General features: G+C 41.4%; 3 protein-coding genes across 4 annotated transcripts in view; all 3 read right to left on the minus strand.

Moving 5' to 3' along the window:
• LOC103511595 (kinesin-like protein KIF12) overlaps window positions 1-6,314 on the minus strand; it is a 25,939-nt gene extending 19,625 nt beyond the window's left edge. The window contains 9 exon segments of the mRNA XM_026825318.1: window positions 277-395; window positions 902-1,043; window positions 1,502-1,732; window positions 2,594-2,620; window positions 2,622-2,735; window positions 3,629-3,853; window positions 4,749-4,914; window positions 5,538-5,636; window positions 6,307-6,314. Of these exon segments, the coding sequence (XP_026681119.1) occupies window positions 277-395; window positions 902-1,043; window positions 1,502-1,732; window positions 2,594-2,620; window positions 2,622-2,735; window positions 3,629-3,853; window positions 4,749-4,914; window positions 5,538-5,636; window positions 6,307-6,314 (1,131 nt within the window).
• A 3,165-nt stretch (window positions 6,315-9,479) lies between these two features.
• On the minus strand, window positions 9,480-18,093 carry LOC103511596 (CDP-diacylglycerol--glycerol-3-phosphate 3-phosphatidyltransferase, mitochondrial). Its single transcript, XM_008476324.1, has 6 exons — window positions 18,087-18,093; window positions 17,448-17,646; window positions 15,968-16,245; window positions 13,848-14,074; window positions 9,672-9,909; window positions 9,480-9,499 (listed from the first exon to the last, which is right to left on the minus strand). The coding sequence occupies exons 1-6, from the start codon at window positions 18,091-18,093 to the stop codon at window positions 9,480-9,482; spliced, it is 969 nt and encodes a 322-aa protein (XP_008474546.1).
• LOC113468425 lies at window positions 14,935-19,618 on the minus strand. 2 transcript variants are annotated; one of them, XM_026825321.1, is made up of 2 exons: window positions 19,489-19,618; window positions 14,935-15,826 (listed from the first exon to the last, which is right to left on the minus strand). In XM_026825321.1, the coding sequence occupies exon 2, from the start codon at window positions 15,735-15,737 to the stop codon at window positions 15,093-15,095; it is 645 nt and encodes a 214-aa protein (XP_026681122.1). In that variant the 5' UTR covers window positions 15,738-15,826; window positions 19,489-19,618; the 3' UTR covers window positions 14,935-15,092. The 2 variants fall into 2 exon arrangements, with proteins under 2 accessions (XP_026681122.1, XP_026681121.1); XM_026825320.1 differs by having other exon boundaries at window positions 14,935-15,815; window positions 19,478-19,618.
• Window positions 19,619-22,194: the final 2,576 nt, after the last annotated feature.

Raw genomic sequence — 22,194 nt, forward strand, 5'->3', positions numbered from 1 at the left:
CATTTCTACTCAACAAAGGTGGCGGCAAAAAATAAAGCATCGTTACCTTGTTGAACGATGTAATCTGCGCGAACACCAGGACACAGCATCGGTACGGGTAGGGCACCAAAAAAAAAAAAAAATAATAATAATAATAATAATAAAAAAAATAGCGCTCCGCTGCGCCAAGTCAAAATTTGACCGCGCTATCCTACTTTGACCCACATCCGTAGCAGTGCGTCAGGCCAAGTTCCACTCAGCAGTTCTAAATCCTACCAGAAGAGTTCTAAATCTTACCATGAGAGTAACGCCACTTCCCGCCAAACTATCGGCCAGAAGTTTGGTGAGTTTAGAATCACGGTATGGGATATGACCTGTCCTTTTCTTCGGGTCACTCAGTGAGGATATGCAATAGCCTGTGGATAGAATTGGAATAGACTTACTCTATGTAAGCGCTAGGTTGCGGGTTCGATGCTCCCATTGTTCGGAGTCCAGCACAGGACCTGGGTCCCGCGCTCTAATAACCACGTTCGCGCTCACTAGGCGCTTAAGTATTTTAAAAGGTTTTCTGAATGGAGCACCTCTGAAGGAAAGTGTGCTATATGTTTGATGAAGAAAAATCCACAAGAATTAATTTTCGTGTCATTTCCATACACGGAGGCCTATGGGTAAACATCATAGAATATGCTTTGGCAGCCAACGTGTTGAATTAAAAAAATAACCTCAGTGCTCAGTTTCCAACCATATGCTGTAAGTTTCTTACCGAGTACCATCAGACTCTTGTTGATGTTGTTGGCTTCCCGCAGAGTTTTCCCCTCGCTGTGAGTTTTCTTCGTCATCATATGCTTTGGCAGCCAACGTGTTGAATTAAAAAAAATAACCTCAGTGCTCAGTTTCCAACCATATGCTATAAGTTTCTTACCGAGTACCATCAGACTCTTGTTGATGTTGTTGGCTTCCCGCAGAGTTTTCCCCTCGCTGTGAGTTTTCTTCGTCATCTCACTTCCCGCCAGGTCCACGAAGTTGATTTTCCCTGACTTTGTTATGTAGACTCCGTTATCCATCTGGAAAACGAAAAAAAAGTTCTTACTTATATACCTTCTACTAACCTACTATGAAAAAGGGCTGCTAAAGGGCCATCAGACTTTTTTCAAAGTTTTCGTAGAGGGAACTCCAACTGTTGAGGCCTTATCGTCCCGAAAGCGAAAAGGGAAGAAGTTCAGGATTTAGACTAAAAAGAACATTTAGTCTAAAATACACCGATTTAGGCTAAAAAGAGAGCAAAAAGAGAGGAGAGCATAGAACTTTTTGCCCTCAGCTCTGTGCGATTTTAAGTCGTTGCTTCTCTGTATCGTCTCTTCCCTATACAATCTACATGCTCAATGCTCTGTGCGCTTTGTTCTTAGCTCCACACTGTTTTTAGCCTTAGACCAGCCACTAACTATCAGGTAGACCTGACAGACGGACCTTTTCAGCCGTACCTGTCAGGTCTATCTGATAGTGAGTGGCTGGCCGTACTCACCAGTTGTTCCGATGTAATGTTAATCGTGAGCATGGTATGACTACGGCTAGAGTGTTCATTCATATTGTGAGCCCCTATGGCACGGTTTCGCATTCCCTCCTCCAGTACGGCCAAGAGATCATCTAACTCCTCGCAATCTACCGTGAACAGATTCTCGACGAAGAAACTGCGCGACTTTTTCGACCATCGGACCGGCAGAGAGCGTTTGGTGTTGTTGAGGAGATCGATTACCTGCCCGGGAAAAAGTGGAAAATATTAATATACGTTATACCTAGACGTTAGGCCACACTAAAAAAAAAAAAAAAAAAAAAAAAATAAAAAGGCGTTTTTTTGTTTTTTTTTGTTACAACTTTTGGCTCCACTGCAGGCATTGTAGGATTTTCCCAATATCTCAATAATCCCTAAAATCCAATGTTTTACCTACCATGCTGGCACCGGTCGCTATGCGCATTATAATTATGTCATAGCTACTCATTTTCCTCACGAGGCTGAGTGGGCCCCGCAACAGCCAGTCACGGAATCAATCATTTGGATGATAACAAATTTCTTGACCCCCTGCCGGGAATCGACCCGGGTCTCCCGCGTGCAAGGCGAGCGCAGTGACCACTACGCCCATGGGAGCTGACAAAAAAAAAAACATGTTTATAAAGTTTAACTAAAAAAAAAGATGAATGTTTCATCACCATTTTCATTTTGTAGCAACAGCTTCTGTAGGTACTAGACTTCCTGTGGTCTGTGTCGTAGGATGCCCCATCCCGAAGAATATGTCTCTCATCAGATGGGAGAGAGAGGAGACAAAATATTCCCATAATCTCATTCAGTGTGCTGGGTTGACACGAGAACAATCAGAAAGACTAGGATCAGAATTTTTTGTGGGTCGCTATATTTTTGTTTTCATCAAAGGGTTATTTCAACCCTACTCTCAAGGCTGAAGAGATAGCAGCACCATGTCCTACCAATGGAGGCGACGTAGTAATTATGATTCTTAGTTACCTATAAGCGTGAATTTCAGTGATCCTGGGGGAACAATTTAATACATTCTATCGTATAGTCGATGGCTCAAGAACCTTTTTATCCCTAGTCCAGTTTCACCTTTTCGTTATAGATCTCGAGGAAGTCGTACTTTGAGTACATAGTGAATATCTTGTCTGTCTCCTTGTAGTAGAGAGAACAGATAGAGGAAGGAGCGAAATATAATCCCGTGATCTGGATGGAAAGGATCGGCGGCTTCTTTCTGTTGAACTGGAAAAACGGAAATGACAAATGAAATGTTAAGAGAGGCGAGTGGCCAGCCTAGTTAGCTTAATTGGTAGTGGCGTCTGCCTTGTAAGCGCTACGGATTGTCATCGCCCTCGACGTACTTTCAGTAATTCCTGGCGTGTTTTACTAAATTATGGGATTTCCACGTCATGGAATTTAAAAAAAAATTCGCTTCCAAGCGTGTCCAGATTATAACATACGGCGTTTCAGCGCTAAGGCCGCGGGTTCGATTCCCGCCCGGTGGGGATTTTATCCTGATGGGATAATGTTCGTCTCTTCGGAACGGCTGCTTTCCTCCTATCTGCCTTCCTTCTCTCTTCCGAGTTCGGGACGATAAGACCATAGCAAGTTACCGTTCTGCAAAACTCTTAAACAGTTACAGTTCTGTCAAAACTCTTAAACAGTTACAGTTCTGTCAAAACTCTTAAACAACAACTCGCTCATCCTGAATGGTGTCGGAAAGATCAGCCGCAGACGAACATCTTTGGACGAATGGTCACCCATTGACGTTGCTTACTATTTTAATAGCAGACCAAGAACCGCCGCGACGTATGTCAATGCGCCTCGAACGTCACTTCCAGGGTTTAATTCCTGGCGTTGTTTTTACTATTATTGGGTATTTCAACGTTTTTTTGGATTTCAAAAAAAAAAATTCGCTTCCAAGGCCGTGTCCACACTTACCATGCCCGGGGGCCCGGTGAGCGTGTGCGTCTTGCCGCTCCCCGTCTGTCCGTAACAGAAGCAGGTCGTGCTGAACCCCTCAATGGCCATCTGGACGAGCCTTGTCATGCCGGAGTAGAGGAACACATCGGCACGTTTTTTTGGATTTAAAAAAAAATTCGCTTCCAAGGCCGTGTCCACACTTACCATACCCGGCGGCCCGGTGAGCGTGTGCGTCTTGCCGCTCCCGGTCTGTCCGTAACAGAAGCAGGTCGTGCTGAACCCCTCAATGGCCATCTGGACGAGCCTTGTCATGCCGGAGTAGAGGAACACATCGGGTTGGGATGCACGAGGCTCGAAGACAACGTTGAACGAGAACTGTTTGGTTTTCGGACCGTTGTCGCCGTGAATGATCGAGTCCAAACCAGACAGCTGAGAAGAGAATAGGGGAGAGAAAAGAGTCATCGGATGGAGTCCCACTGACCTTTTTTTTAACGAGTTGAGTCTCGGTAATTTTGGGTTCAAAAAGGGTTCACTTACGGATTGAGAATAGAGTAGAATAATAAAATAGGTAGCTTTTTTTTTTTGAAGAGTTTTGACAGAGGGAACCGTAACTGCTAAGGTACTGTAACTTATCGCCCCGAAATCGAAGAGAGAAGGAAGACAAATCAAATTATCTCAAATTCTTTGTGGTAAAGTAGAGCTTTTTCACAGCTTTTGTGGATATCACAACATTACTAAGTGCCTCCTTTGCAATCAGTTTCCATATTTCAATCATCTTTTTACACTGATAATGTCGCCACTGGTTGCTACTCGATTAAAGTAGCTACTCAATTGTCCTCACGAGGCTGAGTGCTCCCCGAACTTCAAGCACAGAGCTTTTTCACAGCTTTTGTGGATATCACAACATTACTAAGTGCCTCCTTTGCAATCAATTTCCATATTTCAATCATCTTTTTGCACTGATAATGTCGCCACTGGTTGCTACTCGATTAAAGTAGCTACTCAATTGTCCTCACGAGGCTGAGTGCTCCCCGAACTTCAAGCACAGAGCCGAAAACATTTTGACCCTACTGGGAATTGAACCCGGGACCTTCGGCATGCAAACCTAGTGTGATACCCACTTGGCCACGGAGGTTGCAAGAAAGAAGGAAGACAAGATAGGAAAAAGCCAGCCGTTCCAAAAACGAACTTTATCTGTACAGGATAAAATCCGCCCACGGCGGGAATCGAGCCCACGGCCTAGCACTTAACAAGGCAGACGCGCTACCAACCAAGCTGACCAGGCTGGTTGGCTAGTTCTTTGTAAGGAACATTTTATACTCACCAGAATCTGGCCTCCCCCTGGGAATTGTACAACTCCGGGATCATTTTCATCTATCTCCTTCTTGCTCAAGGAACATTTTATACTCACCAGAATCTGGCCTCCCCCTGGGAATTGTACAACTCCGGGATCATTTTCATCTATCTCCTTCTTGCTCAGGGGTCGACATCTGTGGGACAAGGATGAAAAATGACAAGCTGTTTTAATTATGTAAATAGGTACATATGTACCTAGTTATATTTTAAAACGCCCCTAAAAAAATCTCCTTTGAAAGCGTTTTAGGTGGAAAAGGGAAAAGGTGCTTTCTAGAGGTGTGCAATTAGAGAGGATTTTTCCGAAATATAAACCGATCTCGATTTATGATCGAATTTCCGTGGCGAAGAACCTTCAACCTGCTAGTAAATACAGTAGAACCTCGATTATTTCAACCTCCATTATATCAATTCTCTATTATTTCAACTCCAAAAATCGAGGTTTTTTCCTGTCTTTCAAGGAAATCCGACTTTATCAGAGGAAGAGATCATTGAAAGTGTTCAAATAATGAGACTAATGACGAGGAAAAAGATATCGAAGACGTGTTATTTGTTTGTTTTATTTAATTTCAAAATAAAAGAGTATTTTTTCCCCTATTTCGTTCTTTCGTATCACTAAATTTGGCCCTAGCTTCATTGTTTTATACGGAATTTCGATTATTTCAACTTTTATGCAGAACCTCGATAATTTCAACTACCCTCGGTCCCAATTAGTTGAATTAATCGAGGTTCTACTGTAAAATAATCGCACAACGCTTACCTGATAACAACGTTGATGTTGTCTTCCGGCACGGACTGCTTGGCCTCCGGACTATCCTTGTCTGAATCTGAGGAAGCAATTGAGCCTAAGTTCAACGACCTGAGGAGACAAAACCAAACGAAAAGGAAAAGTTATTTGCAATATCGTAGGTACAGTAAAACGGGGTGAATAGAAACAGTGGGGTGAATAGAAACGAAACTTCAACATTACGTTTGATTCTTTTTTTCTTTTAATTTTACCACTAGATCAGTAGTCAGCTAGTCAGTAGCTTAAAATTTCCTGTACTTTTATATGGATCTTCAAATTTTAGCGGAGCCAGCCTAGTTAGCTTGGTTGGTGGCGCGTCTGCCTTGTAAGCGCTAGGCCGCGGGTTCGATTCCCGCCCGGGGCGGATTTTATCCTGATGGGATAATGTTCGCTCTCGGAACGGCTGGCTTTCCTCCTATCCTGCCTTCCTTCTCTCTTCGATTTCGGGACGATAAGACCATAGCAGTTACAGTTCCCTCTGTCATTTACAGACACACGCACGGACCAATGGCTGAAACTTTGGATTTAGGCTCTAGGGACATTAAAACGTGTTTTGGCACTAAAAACTGACCATCGAAAATTTGACCGGATTACATTACTTTCCTTCCTATAGGATAAGGAAAGTAAAAAGTTCTGGAACACCCTGTCCCCATGGGAAAACTGCCTAAAAATCCTTGACTTTCGCCTCCTATTTTTCGAGTCTTTTTATCAAGTTATTCACACAAAAAAAAAGAGGGTGCACCGAGCCATGGCCAAGACCAGTGGGGTGAACCCAACCTTGACCACTCTGTATATAGATATACAGGGCGTTAAAAATGCCCCCTAGGAAATTAACCCGTAAAATCAGTTTTTTACCCCGGAAAAGTCCCAGTGCACTTTTAGGGTCCACTAAGCATTCTCTCTTATGTAATTTTTGACGAGGAATCGACTGGCGTAACTTTCAAGATTGTCCGACTTACAGTTAAGGTTGAACTCCCTGTATGAAGATATAGGTCGAATACATACACCCTGTATGAAGATATAGGTCGAATACATACACCCTGTATGAAGATATAGGTCGAAACAGGGCGTTCAAAGTGCCCCATAGGAAATTAAAATCAGTTTTTTACCCCGTAAAAGTCCCCGTGCACTTTTAGGGTCCACTAAGCAATCTCTCTTATGTAATTTTTGACGAGGAATCGACTGGCGTGACTTTCAAGATTGTCCGACTTACAGTTAAGGTTGAACACCCTGTATGAAGATATAGGTCGAATACATACACCCTGTATGGAGATATAGGTCGAATACATACACCCTGTATGGAGATATAGGTCGAATACATACACCCTGTATGAAGATATAGGTCGAATACATACACCCTGTATGAAGATATAGGTCGAATACATACACCCTGTATGTAGATATAGGTCGAATACATACACCCTGAATATAGATAGAGGTCGAACAGATTTCAATATGTTAGACGTGAAGAGAATCTAGGACACATCATTCCCCGTTTACATACCTAATGCAAAGCCTAGTTAGCTTGGTTGGTAGCGCGTCTACCTTGGAAGTGCTGGATCGCGGGTTCGATTCCCGCCCGGGGGGATTTTATCCTAAACAGATAAGGTTCGTTCTCGGAACGGCTGGCTTTCTCCTATCCTGTCTTCTTCTTTTTTTTCTCTTTTTTTAAGAGGTTTGACAGAGGGAGCTGTAACTGCTATGGTCTTATCGTTCCGAAATCGAAGAGAGAAGGAAGACAGGATATGAGAAAGCCTGCCGTTCCGAGAACGAACACTATCCCAGCAGGATAAAATCCGCCCCGGGCGGGAATCGAACCCGCGGCCTAGCGCTTACAAGGCAGACCGCTAGGTCGCGGGTTCGATTCCCGCCCGGGGCGGATTTTATCCTGCTGGGATAATGTTCGTTCTCGGAACGGCAGGCTTTCTCCTATCCTGTCTTCTTTTTTTAAGAGGTTTGACAGAGGGAGCTGTAACTGCTATGGTCTAATCGCCCCGAAATCGAAGAGAGAAGGAAGACAGGATAGGAGAAAGCCTGCCGTTCCGAGAACGAACATTATCCCAGCAGGATAAAATCCGCCCCGGGCGGGAATCGAACCCGCGACCTAGCTATACCACAACACTTGGTAAAGCTAAAAAACAACGTTTTTTTTTTACTATGTAGGTATATTCTGGGTAACCGATAAGAAATAAAATAATAAAAAGTAAAATACAAAAGGCAGGTATGTAAACGCAAATTTTCGAATTAAAATTCACAATTCAGACCACAACGAAAAAAAAAAAAAAAAAAAAAAAAAAAAAACAACAAATTTTCGGCACAAAAAAAAAAATTTCCCATCAGACCACTACGAAAAAAAGCGAAACAATTTTCGTTCGAACAAAAAAACTTTTCCATTCAAAAGTGGATGGCGTATCAATTTGAATATGTCGATGGGGGAAAATTACGAATAATTGAAGCCTTTTTGGCCATGAGGTTGAAGGAAAAGACTATAAGATACCTATATTATGTATAAAACAAGGATATATGTACATATGTTTGATAGAAAGGAAAAGGCTATAAGATATGTATAGAAGTAGGATATACATATGTACATATGATTGGTATATAAAGGACAAGGATATGTATAAAGAAGGATATAGAGCAGGGATTTCCAACTTCCGTGTGTATGCGGGCCACATGCTACATAGGCAGGTACTTCGCGGGCCACATACACATATAAGACTCGTGTTACTCGTGTAAAAAGCTATTAATTGTGATAAAATAAATGTTAAATACCAAAGTGTTTAAATGATAATTGTACTCTCTTCTTATTATTCCTCAAATAGAAACAATATAACATGACGCCCACCCAAAAAGCTTTGCGGGCCACAAAAATTGTCTGGCGGGCCCGCTAGTTGGAAATCCCTGATATAGAAGGATAGGGTTTTTCTTGACACGAGTGTGATAGGTGACACACGAGGTTTTTTCCATTCACACGAGGAAAATTTAAATATACCGGATGGACAAGTTCCGAAGTTCCGCCTTTTGTGAAATTTGTTGACGGAGAAGTTTGAACGAACGAAGAGATTCAAAGTTTTAACGCGGTGATTTTTTTCTTAAGAGGTTTAATAGAGGGAACTGTAACTACTAGGGTTTTATCGTCCCGAAATCGAAGACAGAAGGAAGACAGATAGGAAAAAGCCAGCGGTTCCGAGAACGAACCTTATTCCTTCAGGATAAAATCCGCCCCGGGCGGGAATCGAACCCGCGGCCTAGCGCTTCCAAGGCAGACGCGCTACCAACCAAGCTAACTAGGCTGGCCTTATGTAAAAGAATCTATGTAGGTACATAAGCGATGTATGTACATAACTATACATATAGTTTCTCGGAAATAGCTTGTGTCATTCATTAGAGACATTAGATGATTAGGTCATTATGACTTTATTAACAGCTATTAATAATAATAGTGAGTACACAACATTCTCAACAAGCTTCATTAATGAATATTACCAACCTCGAACAGTCAAGGGAGAGAGAGAGAGAGAGAGAGAGAGAGAGAGAGAGAGATGACGGGTAGATGAGAATTTTAACCGACATAGAAAGCATTCCTTTTTACATTCAACTCCTCTCTCTCTCTCTCTCTCTCTCTCTCTCTCTCTCTCGCTCTCTTTTTCCTCCAATGTGAGGATTCCTTGAGAGATAGAGCGTAAGCGCTAATGTAATAATACCTGTTATTGAATTATTATTGTATAAATAAATGGAAAGTATTGTTAAAAAAAAATAATAATAATAATAAATTGTGGAAACCGGCAGTTAAGTTTCGTTCTCGGAACGGCTGGCTTTTTCCTATCTTGTCCTTTTCTCTTCGACTTCGGGAAGATAAGACCTCCGTTATTACGGTTCCCTCTAGAGAAACCTTATTGTTTATTAATATTTTTAACGTAGATAGTAGATACCTGAAACAAGAGGCCACGGATAGGCCGTAGGTATTTTATTACATCACTTTTTTTTTTAGTTATCACACAAAATTTCTCTTTGGACTAGTTTGGACGTAATGGCGCCACCACACCCGCTGCTAGTCCAAACTATTCCAAAGAGAAATTTCGTATAATGACTAAAAAAAGTCACAAAATAAAATACGGCTCCACTTACCGAAATTGGGAGACCCAATGAGCGTCAGCACAGGTTTGGACCCCGGGGATTCGGAATACCACAGACCCTTCGCATGATACGTCCACCCGGACCGCACATACTCGAACATGGCGACCTTCAGATTGGAAACCCGGGACAGGAACCGCGCCGCCAGAGCTGTGTAGGCGTACGGAATGCCGCCTGCCGCCCCACGGGCCCCCAGGAACCCGTTAGCCTGTGGAATTGAAGATGAAGTGAAATAGATGAAATTGTGGCACTCACAACAACACTCAACACTAAATAAAATCTACCAAATTTAGAAACCAAATGTATTCATTTAAATCCCCCTTAATTAAAGCCATGTATTACTACAACAGCCTGACTACCGGACCTGACATTTTTAAATAAATGTCGGACCTGGTGGTTGGACTGGTGTGGTACCATTAACGTCTGGGATTCAAATAGGGAGCTCCGTTCATTATCCAGAGCAGTGTGAACGGAGTCCTCTCTACTGACTACTAACATTCTACATCCCGACGTAACGATCGTTCACCTGGGAATATACATAGGTGAAAGCTTGGTATAATTTTTGAAGCCCTTAAGCTGGCCATTTACTATCAGATGGACCTGACAGTCGCACCTGTTCAGGCATACCTGATAGGTAGTGAATGACCAGCCTTAAGGTGGGTTGTCACGCTCAAGCCATTTGCACAAACTGGCTTGCGCATGCCGGTTTGTTCGGTTTGCACAAGCGCTGAGATGGTTTTTGTAGGGGTTTTTAGTTCATTGAATTATTAAATAATTTTATTGATTATATTTATATTGATTTAGTTAACTGTTACAAAAGAACTAATTTGTTTTAACTTATTCTTACAAATGGTTTTCCTTGGTTTCGAATATTTTGTCGCTTCTCGGATTCGAACCACAGTCCCCTCGGTTGTAAATCCAATGCCTTATTAGCAACTGCACTAATGGGACTGTTGAATACAAGTTTCTTTTCTTTCTTATTGGTTAGGTTATACCTACCAGAATATACCACAACACTTGGTGAAGCTAAAAACACGTTTACTCTGTATATTCAAGGTGACAAATAAAAAATAAAAATAAATAATAAAAAAAAGACAGGTAGGTAAACGCAAAATTTTCGAATGCTAAAATTCACAATTCAGACCACTACGAAAAAAAGCGAAATAACTTTCGTTCGAACAAAAAAACTTTTCCATTCAAAAGTGGATGGCGTATCAATTTGAATATGTCGATGGGGGAAAATTACGAATAATTGAAGCCTTTTTGGCCATGAGGTTGGAGGAAAAGACTATAAGATATATTATGTATAAAGCAAGGATATATGTACATATGTTTGATAGAAAGGAAAAGGCTATAAGATATATTATGTATAAAACAAGGATATACCTATGTACATATGTTTGATAGAAAGGAAAAGGCTATAAGATATGTATAGAAGTAAGGATATATGTACATATGATTGGTATAAAGGAAAAGGATATGTATATAGAAGGATATAGAGCAGGGATTTCCAACTTCCGTGTGTATGCGGGCCACATGCTACATAGGCAGGTACTTCGCGGGCCACATACACATCAGGGGAACAGGCCCGTATTCAGGATTTTAACGAGGGGAAGATGTGGGTGCTCCAGTTTTTCGGAGTCCACCTCATAGTAAAAAGAACGAAAATGAAGCCGGATGGGACCCACCCAAAAAGCTTTGCGGGCCACAAAAATTGTCTGGCGGGCCGCTAGTTGGAAATCCCTGATATAGAAGGATAGGGTTTTTCTTGACATGAGTGTGATAGGTGACACACAAGGTTTTTTCCATTCACACGAGGAAAATTTAAATATACCGGATGGACAAGTTCCGAAGTTCCGCCTTTTGTGAAATTTGTTGACGGAAAAGTTTGAACGAACGAAGAGATTCAAAGTTTTAACGCGGTGATTTTTTTCTTAAGAGGTTTAATAGAGGGAACTGTAACTACTAGGATCTTATCGTTCCGAAATCGAAGAGAGAAGGAAGACAGGATAGGAGAAAGTCGGCCGTTCCGAGAACGAATCTTATCTGTTTAGAATAGAATTCACCCCGGACGGGAATCGAACCCGCGACCTAGCGCCTACAAGGCAGACGCGCTACCCTCCAAGCTAACTAGACTGGCAATATTTTGAATTGATTTGTGTGTTAAGTTGTAAATGAATAAACATTTGAACATTATTTTCACACCCTTTTAGGTACTCTAGAAAATATGTAGGGTACCTAAAACATTTTTTGAAATTTATGAAACACTAAACAAGATCTCGTGAATATCAATATTTCTAAAAAAAAGTTCTGGAACACCCTGTCCCCATGGGAAAACTGCCTAAAAAATCCTTGACTTTCGCCTCCTTTTTTTCCCATGGCCAAGACCAGTGGGGTGCACCCAACCTTGACCACTCTGTATACAGGGTGGTTCGTGATTTGCGAACCACGCTTATATCTCAGAAACGGCTAGGAATTAAGGAATGAAATAAACGGCATCATGTTGGATTCAAATAGGAAGCTCCGTTCATTATCCAGAGCAGTGTGAACGGAGTCCTCTCTACTGACTACTGACATTCTACATCCCGACGTAACGATCGTTCACCTGGGAACATACATAGGTGAAAGATTGGTATAATTTTTGAAGCCCTTAAGCTGGCCATTTACTATCAGATGGACCTGACAGTCGCACCTGTTCAGTGAATGACCAGCCTTAAGGTGGGTTGTCACGCTCAAGCCATTTGCACAAACTGGCTTGCGCATGCCGGTTTGTTCGGTTTGCACAAAACTGAGAGAGGAACCTAGAAAGTTTTTTTTTTTTTTTTTAGGAAAAGTTTTCTCTCTTGCAGTCTCTGCACTCTGTGTATTTCTTATGGTGATTTTAGCGATCAAAAATTGGTCATATCTCAGGATCGGTTTAGATTTTCGGAAAATCCTTTCTTATTGCACACCTAGACCATAAAAGGAATATTCCTACCAAATTTCAGCTTTCTAGGTGTTGTGGTTCTCGAGATAGAGCGATCAGTGTGTGAAATGTGAATGAGTGAATGGATCTTGTTCTTATAATATAAGATTACATCAAATAGTAATCATAATAGATCAGTTGCGCTTATTTGGGTGATGTTTCAAAGTCATAGAGCAGGAAAAATGAGGACCAACGGAATTTTTCTTTTTCTTCTACGACTTCTAGATACCGAGATAAATCGATCTAAAAAATACCGGTAAATCGTGAAGTTTGACGTCACGGCATACGCTCCCGTAGGCGATGACGTCATAATTCATGACTCTCGCTTCGTTTGTTTGTGCGCAAGCGTTTCTGCGCATTTTGACGTGAAATCTGATGTCACAACTCTTTGAACTTTTTCATTAGAACAGCAATTAAAAATTGAATTTTTGACCTTTTAAAATTACTTTTTCGGAGTTTTGGACCCCAGATTTGGATTTTTCACAACTTTTTACGAAGGAATCGACCTTTTATTAATAATATTTTCCCGATTGCAACTGCTCCATTATAGTCGATCAACTGTCGGTCGCGTCGATCCAGAGGATCTACCTTTTTTTTTTGTGAGGATTGATAGAGGGTAGAGGGACTTTGACTCATTTTTTTAGGTCCTTCGTCCCGGAGAGCGAAGAGAGAAGAAAGACAGGAAAGAGGAAAGCCAGCCGATCCAGGAACGAATGTTTCCCCATCGGGGAAAAATCCGCCCTGGGCGGGAATCGAACCCGCGGCACCGGGTCGCCGCGACGTAAGAACAGGTACGAGCCATGCTCTAACGACCGAGCTGTCGGTGCTGGCTCTATCTTTTTTAGCCTCAACGAAAATGGAAATCAGAAACCTTTTCAAACAACTGGGAACTCTTTGTAGCTAATAGGCCTGGTGTATTCATTATGACTGTATCTTATTTGGGCAGGTTTTTCTTTCAACTTTGTCCAAAAGCCCAGACGGCTGCTACAATATTGTGTTTGCGAAGATGGACTTGACTTGGATTGGAACCTCTAGATCCACCGAGGTAAGTAGGTTACTACTAAACCACCGAGGTTGGTGGAACATCATTTTTATGGCGAAGACATTCGGTGCTGGTCTTTTCAGTCTCATTCTGGCAGGATAAAACAAGGTATATTCTATTCAAGGGATGAAGTACGTACAGTAGGATGTGCCATGAGCACGGAATAGTTGACTCGGGGTTTATCCAGCATGGCTCTCACGTACTCCTGCGTGAGATTGAAATACCCCGTGCCCAAACTCACGCACGAGCCATCACGTGCGAGAGACAGGATGAGTTTGGTTACACGTGAGTCCAGCTGGATGTGTAGGGGAGGTAGCTCGATGAGTGGCGCCAGCCAGGTGTCGGGTGGTTGAGTAGAAGAGAGTGCTGAAATGAGAAGTTCTTAGTAAGAATAGAATATAGAGAAGGTCCCGGGTTCGAATCCCACCATCGACAAAAATTTGTACTCGTTTTTCGATTGCAAATACAAATGAGACTAAAAAGTCCCTCTACTCCCGTATTCTAAACCAGGTCTCTTGTATTTAATGGGTTTATTAACATAATGTAAACGCAGTTGCTTTGTGTTATTATGTCACAACTTTGGGGCTCACTGCAGCATTGTAGGATTTTCCCAATATCTCAATAATCCTAAAATCCAATGTTTCCCTACCATGCTGGCAGCGGTCGCTATGCGCATTTATATGTCATAGCTACTTCCTCACGAGGCTGAGTGGGCCCCGCAACAGCCAGTCACGGAATCAATCATTTGCATGATACAAATTTCTTGACCCCATCGAGCCCGGGTCTCCCGCGTGCAACGCGAGCACAGGTGACCCCTAACCAGGGAGCTGACCCATCGTCATAATCTGCAGAAGACTACTTAAGCTGGCATTGCTGCAAATGCCTTGATATCCTCTATTGCGAGCTGACTGTTTATCAACATAATAAAGCCAGCGGTTGAATGCACCAGTTCCATGGATCATTGAAGTTAAGCAACGTTGTGCATGGTTAGTATTTTCGGCTGGGTGATCATCTGGACAATCGCGAGCTGCTGGCTTTTACCGGCCCCACTCAGGCTGGGTAAGGTTGAAATAAGGCGGGTAGATTGTCGAAGAATGGACGGTAACTAAAGACCATGGCAGATATATATATATTTTTTTAGGGGGTTTGACAGAGGGAACTGTAACTGCTATGGTCTTATCGTCCCGAAATCGAAGAGAGAAGGAAGACAGGATAGGAAATCTCTCGTTTTTTTCTGATTCGCATCCAGTATTCTAAAATTAATTTCCAAGGGAAGTTTTCTATTAATAAACTAATATTTCTCTTTTCTACCAAATCTAATTTGGAAGTAATAACTTGCAGTTATTTTATCGCAGAAAAAACTAGTTCTTAGCGGATATTCAGCTTATCTTGACGTCTTCATCAGGAATTCAGCTAGTCTCGAAGTCCTCATCAGGAATTCAGCTAGTCTAGAAGTCCTCATCAGGAATTCAGCTTGTCTAGCAGTTCTCATGAGGAATTCAGCTAGTCTAGAAGTCCTCATCAGGAATCCAACTGGTCTAGAAGTCCTCATCAGGAATTCAGCTAATCTAGAAGTCCTCATCAGGAATTCTGCTAGTCTAGAAGTCCTCAACAGGAATTCAGTTTCTCTAGAAATTTTCGTCAGGAATTCAGCTAGTCTAGCAGTTCTCATCAGGAATTCAGCTATTCTAGAAGTCCTCATCAGGAATTCAGCTAGTCTAGAAGTCCTCATCAGGAATTCAGCTAGTATAGAAGTCCTCCTCTGGAATTCAGCTTGTCTAGAAGTTCTCATCAGGAATTCAGCTAGTCTAGCAGTTCTCATCAGGAATTCAGCTAATATAGAAGTCCTCATTACGAATTCAGCTTGTCTATAAGTCCTCACCAGGAATTCAGCTAGTCTAGAAGTCCTCATCAGGAATTCAGCTAGTATAGAAGTCCTCCTCTGGAATTCAGCTTGTCTAGAAGTTCTCATCAGGAATTCAGCTAGTCTAGCAGTTCTCATCAGGAATTCAGCTAGTTTGGAAGTCATCAGGAATTCAGCTAGTCTAGAAGTAATAGCGGAACAAGGCCAGTACAGCGCGTACCCAGAGAGGTGATTTCCTGTCTTCAGACTGGGCACAGACGCACTACCAACTAAGCTAACTAGGCTGGCGATGTTAAACCTTTAAAAGAAAGAAAGAAAGAAAGAAAGAAAGAAAGAAAGAAAGAAAGAAAGAAAGAAATCTAGGTAGCTATAAACTCTATAAAGCTAGAACATACCTGGAGAGACAGCAGTGGTGTTTCTAGTCCGATACCCATCGTACATATCCAGAACTAAACTCCGCGACCTCTTCAAATACTCTCCTCTCTGTGTTACAGATACGGGACTCAGGGGAAACTCTTTATCCAGAATAAACTTGCCGTCTGGAGTGAGTTGAAACGAGATCTTACATAGGACGCGGGATAAATCATCGAAAAAGTCAGACAATGGCTTGTGATCCTGAATTATCATGTAGCGATCCTGACGACTAGTGAAGTAATCACCGCTCAGATTTGCTCTGTGGGAAAAAAATTGAATATAATATGTATGTAGTACCTTCTTACTGAGAAACCTACCTATGATAAGCATTAGGTATAAACAAACGCAAACAACAACAAACCAACCTCAGTCATCTTGAAAAAGCCAACGAGTGAGGCGAAACTCGAGTCGGTGTAAATAATAATCCCCAACTAAGAACCCTAGTCAACTATAAAATAATAAGGTAAGCCATTATAAACATTCTAATAATTTATATTTTTATGAGGGGTATTTTTTCATTTGCATTATGAATTTTATGAATGGTAATTCAATAAACAAAGGAACGTGTATTATTGCATAAAAAAAAGAGATAAGAATGCAATCCCTCTAAGCTAAGTGAACTCAACACAACAAATGGAATATTTGAAATAATTAATACAAAAATTATTACAAATAAATTTTAAAATTATTACAATTGAGAGGCGCGCAGCAAGAAGGGAAGGGCAAATGTAGCAAAATCGCGTTTTCGGGAAATCGCATTTTAAGTTTTTCCTACTAATTACAAAATTGGGTAAGTAGTTGTGTTTACAAAAGGATTTTTTCGTGTGACTTCGTGAAAAATCGAGATATGAAGATAATTATTTCTGTGCTGTGTAGAGAACAAAATTTCGCGTCGAATAAGCCGGTATACGCAAAAAGGGCAAAAGTCGACTTTTGACCTTCTTGCTGCGCGCTCCTCAATTACGAACATCTACAAAGAATTGGCTTCTAGGGTAAGTTAGAGATTTGATTTTATTTCCCCCCTTAAGAGGTTTGTAAACAATCACCAAGAAGTAATTTCATGTTTTAATACTACACCTCTTAAAGAGCTTTCATTAACACTTTGAGGGCCCTCAGAGATTAGATATGATACAGGATTGACTCCCAAGAAACATATTTGCCAGATGTAGCACTCAATGTGTTAACAAAATGTAATTTCGAATCAATTTGGGTAAAAATAGAATAATAGTAGAAAAGATTAACTGTAAATTTATCGGATTTTTTTTTCTTTTCTTTCAAAGTGGTATTTTGAAGGATTACTACAGTATGTATGCTTAGTGCTTAGCTTGCTTACCCAGTTATAATAACACAGTTGTCAATCAAATAGAACTTCATGTGTTGAAGGCCGATGAGCTCTTTCCTTTCAAAATGGTATTTTAAAGGATTACTACAGCATGTATGCTTAGTGCTTAGCTTGCTTACCCAGTTATAATAACACAGTTGTCAATCAAATAGAACTTCATGTGTTGAAGGCCGATGAGCTCGTTGTATCGGTGAGGTAGAAGACGGTTGAGAGGCCATCGTAGATCAGGCGTGTGATAGAAGGAAACATGGCAGTTGTGAGAGAACTGTTTGACAATTGGTGAGAGCAGAGTTTTTGAGTTTACATCCCCTCGAGTACCTAAGGAAGGTAAATGATTTGAGTGTAGGTTGGATCTGCAGCAAGGCTTCAATTCAAAAGGCTGGTTGTTGTTGTTGTTGTTGTTGTTGTTGTTGTTGTTGTTGTTGTTGTTGTTGTTGTTGTTGTTGTTGTTGTTGTTGTAGCCGCTTTAGCTTTCGCCGAATGGTGTTGGCAGAGTGAAGAAAAGACATCTTTTTGTATCTGCCATACACCGGGGTGATGGTCTCTAGCCATGTTTAATTGGCTCGTCCTGATGCTAGGCTGGTTAGGGTTAGCTGTTCTCCTCCCTGTTTATAGTCCCACAGCCAGACGCTAGTGTAGGTACTCTCTGTATAACGTCCCCTAGCCAGACCAATATAATAGTGGTAAAAACCAAAGATGATAAATAAACCTAAGCTTGGACCATGAGATAAAGAATAACAGTGGCATAGTCTATTTGCAGGGCATGTAAGGCAGCCATACACTCAAAATTTCAACACCTCTATAGCCTATTCAGATTCACGGAACTGGGAAGGTAGGTACCTACTTATACTTGTCTAAGCCAATGTATGAAGAAGCATGGGCATGAATTATGTAGTAATAGGCATGGTGATGGAAATGAGTGCCCAACATGTGAATTTAGATCATGCTACACCACTTAAGAACAAAGAACAATCCAGCCTAGTTAGCTTGGAAGGTGGGGTACTTGTGCAGAAGTCACGTCCGTGGAATATTGCTACCAAAGGAACTGGCACAAACAAGCAGTGACCCTGGTTATTATAGGGTTGAAGTCCTCATCAGGAATTCAGCTTGTCTAGCAGTCCTCATCAGGAATTCAGCTAGTCAGAAATTTTCGTCGGGAATTCTGCTTGTCTAGAAGTCCTAATCAGCAATTCAGCTAGTCTAGCAGTTCTCATCAGGAATTCAGCTAGTTTGGAAGTCCTCATCAGGAATTCAGCTAGTCTAGAAGTCCTCATCAGGAATTCAGCTAATCTAGAAGTCCTAATCAGGAATTCAGCTTGTCTAGAAGTCTTCACCAGGAATGCATTCAGCTTATCTTGACATCTTCATCAGGAATTCAGCTAGTCTCGAAGTCCTCATCAGGAATTCAGCTAGTCTCGAAGTCCTCATCAGGAATTCAGCTAGTCTAGAAGTCCTCATCAGGAATTCAAATAGTCTAGAAGCTAGAAGTCCTCATCAGGAATTCAGCTAGTCTAGCAGTTCTCATCAGGAATTCAGCTAGTTTGGAAGTCCTCATCAGGAATCCAGCTAATCTAGAAGTCCTCATCAGGAATTCAAATAGTCTAGAAGTCCTCATCAGGAATTCAGCTAGTCTAGCAGTTCTCATCAGGAATTCAGCTAGTTTGGAAGTCCTCATCAGGAATTCAGCTAATATAGAAGTCCTCATTACGAATTCAGCTTGTCTATAAGTCCTCACCAGGAATTCAGCTAGTCTAGAAGTAATAGCGGAACAAGGCCAGTACAGCGCGTACCCAGAGAGGTGATTTCCTGTCTTCAGACTGGGCTAATTACAGAGGGTAGAGTATCTGCCTTGTCAGTGCTAGGTCACAGTTTCAATTCCCACCCGGGCAGATTTTATCCTAAAGAGATAAAGTTCAATCTTGGAACAGCTGGCTTTTTCCTATCCTGTCTTGCTTCTCTCTTTGCTTTTGGGACAATAAGACCTTAGCAGTTACAGTTCCCTCTTTCAAACTTGTTGGAAAAAAAGAGAAGAGATGATGATGAAATGAGTTGGGACATATACAATTTGTAATTAAAAAAAAGCCCATGTAGGTAAGTACCTAAAATTGGTAACCCAGCCTCTCTCTCTCTCTCTCTCTCTCTCTCTCTCCAGACTGGGCAATGTCTAGCGTGAATGGAGTACTGGATTCAAACAGGGAGCTCCGTTCATTCTCCAGAGCAGTGTGAACGGAGTCCTCTCTACTGACTAGGAGGAGGGAACATTCTAGATCCCGACGTAACGACCGTTCACCTGAAAATATAAAGAATAGATCCTTGAGTGGAAAGTGAGTGAATGGAGTACGGGATTCAAAGATTAGCTCGTCCTGAACTGCAGTCAACCATCGTGAGGACTTGTGCTTATTCTTTAAAAGCAGGGAGAACCCTTTGAAACTGCCAGCTAGCTGGGCTGGTTAGGGTTAGCTGTTCTCCTCCCTGTTTATAGTCCCACAGCAAGACGCTAGTGTACTCTCTGTATAACGTCCCCTAGCCAGACCAATATAATAGTCCCCTAGCCAGACCAATATAATAGTGGTAAAAACCAAAGATGATAAACCTAAGCTTTTTTTTTTAAGAGATTTGACAGAGGGAACTGTAACTGCTATGGTCTTATCGTCCCGAAATCGAAGAGAGAAGGAAGACAGGATAGGAGAAAGCCAGCCATTCCGAGAACGAACATTATCCCATCAGGATAAAATCCGCCCCGGGCGGGAATCGAACCCGCGGCCTAGCGCTTACAAGGCAGACGCACTACCAACTAAGCTAACTAGGCTGGCGAAAACCTAAGCTTGGACCATGAGATAAAGAATAACGATGGCATAGTCTATAATCTATATGTAGGGCATGTAAGGCAGCCATACACTCAAAATTTCAACACCTCTATAGTCTATTCAGATTCACGGAACTGGGAAGGTAGGTACCTACTTATACTTGTCTAAGCCAATGTATGAAGAAGCATGTGCATGAATTATGTAGTAATAGGCATGGTGATGGAAATGAGTGCCCTACATGTGAATTAAATTTAAATCACGCTACACCACTGAAGAACAAAGAAAAATCCAGCCTAGTTAGCTTGGAAGGTAGGGTACTAGTGCAGAAGTCACGTCCGTAGAATATTGCTACCAAAGGAACTGGCACAAACAAGCAGTGACCCTGGTTATTATAGGGTTAGGTTAAATGCAAGAAGGAGTTTTCACAATTAGAGCAGTGATTATTGTTATTATAGGGTTAGGTTGAATACAAAAAGGAGCTTTTCTTTTCCACGGACATGACTTCTGCATAATTACTGAAGGTAGAGTATCTGCCTTGTCAGTCCTAGATCACAGTTTCGATTCCTACCCAGGCAGATTTTATTCTAAAGAGATAAGGTTCAATCTTGGAACAGCTGGCTTTTTCCTATCCTGTCTTGCTTTTCTCTTTGTTTTTGGGACCATAAGACTTTAGCATTTACAGTTCCCTCTCTCAAACTTGTTGGAAAAAAAGAGATGAGATGATGATGAAATGAGTTGGGACCTATACAATTTGTAATAAAAAAAAGCCCATGTAGGTAGGTACCTAAAATTGGTAACTCAGCCTCTCTCTCTCTCTCTCTCTCTCTCTCTCTCTCTCTCTTTCTCTTTCTCTTTGCTGATTGCTCGAGATCTCAATTCCTCTTCAATAGCTTTGTTGACGTTCTTTGAGATGGCTCTCTGAATTTTAGCTGCTTCTTGATTTTTGTTTTTCTTAGCTTGAACTGGACGATCTAATCAAAAAGAAATACAAAGAATTACACTGTTCAAAGTAATGCACAGAGAAAACAAGATTTTAGATCAGGTGTGCACAAACTGCGGTCTGCCAGCTCTTTTTGTGCTGCCCACAAGCTCATTTTGATTTTTAAGAAAAAAAAAATCAAAAACAAAAGACAAATGTGAAGAAAATAAAACTGTCTTAAGTTAAGAGAGTTTTTATCATTATTTTGAAAGGTTGTAGATCAAATTCTTCAAAAATTTTGCCTGCGGCTCTCTACTTTATTTTGTTCCTTTTAGTAGAGCTTCAATGTGGAGAAAAAAATGTGTAGAAGAGGATCTAAGAATTAGGTAGGTACTTCAAAGATTAATAATTGATAAGCACAGTAGATTTTGAACTTTGATCAGGCTGTGTTTTTGAAAGGTGGAACAAAAAATATGTCAAAACAAATGAGCTTCGGACACATTATTTTTGAAAATATATATATAAAAAAAAAAATGCCTGCAGTGCTATTTATCTCGTTTCATTTTCATTAAAACTAAGGGAGGGGGTAAGTACCCCCCTCCCCCCCTAAGATCAGATGCCATCTACAAATGAATGTGGCCCACAGCCAACCTTTTAAGGTCCAATACGGCCTGCGGTCACTTTGAGTTTGTGCACCCCTGCTTTAGACAAACGAGAGACATTCATTTCCTTGAGGTGGATCAAGGAGTGAGTAATATGAATGAGTAAAGTGAATTATTTATAAGTTACTCACATTAAGATTACAAGTGGCATCTCTAGAAATGAGCAGAGAACAACTTACTTTTCTTGTAAGTCCCGCGGAGCACTGACTTGCCTTTGACACCGGCAGGTAACTTGGCTTTTACTTTGGTCTTTCCCTGAGGCATTTAGAACAGTTCATGGACAGGTCAGTCCTCAAATTTGTAAGGGACGGAGGAAAATAAGTGAAATTTTCAAGAAATAAAGCTCAAAAATCAAATCGGAAAAATAAAAATCACGCAGGACGCAGGCTCGAACCACGTCTTTGCAGTTTTTGAAATTTTGCGCTCTTGAAAAACTGGAAACTTCCGCAGAGGTAAAAAAAAAAAATCACCACAGAGG

Source organism: Diaphorina citri, unplaced genomic scaffold (genome assembly GCF_000475195.1).
Source record: "Diaphorina citri unplaced genomic scaffold, Diaci psyllid genome assembly version 1.1 scaffold730, whole genome shotgun sequence".
Classification (NCBI taxonomy): Eukaryota; Metazoa; Arthropoda; class Insecta; order Hemiptera; family Psyllidae; genus Diaphorina; species Diaphorina citri.

Bases quoted from the DNA above. Each gene is read 5' to 3' on its own strand.
- LOC103511596 (XM_008476324.1), bottom strand. The intron at 16,246-17,447 runs GTAAGCAAGCTA...TTTTTCCCACAG, and splicing joins AACTGTGTTATTATAACTGG to AGCAAATCTGAGCGGTGATT. The intron at 9,500-9,671 runs GTGACTTTTTTT...CTCTTGTTTCAG, and splicing joins GTGGAGCCGTATTTTATTTT to GTATCTACTATCTACGTTAA.
- LOC113468425 (XM_026825321.1), bottom strand. From the start codon at position 15,737: ATGACTTCCAAACTAGCTGAATTCCTGATGAGAACTGCTAGACTAGCT.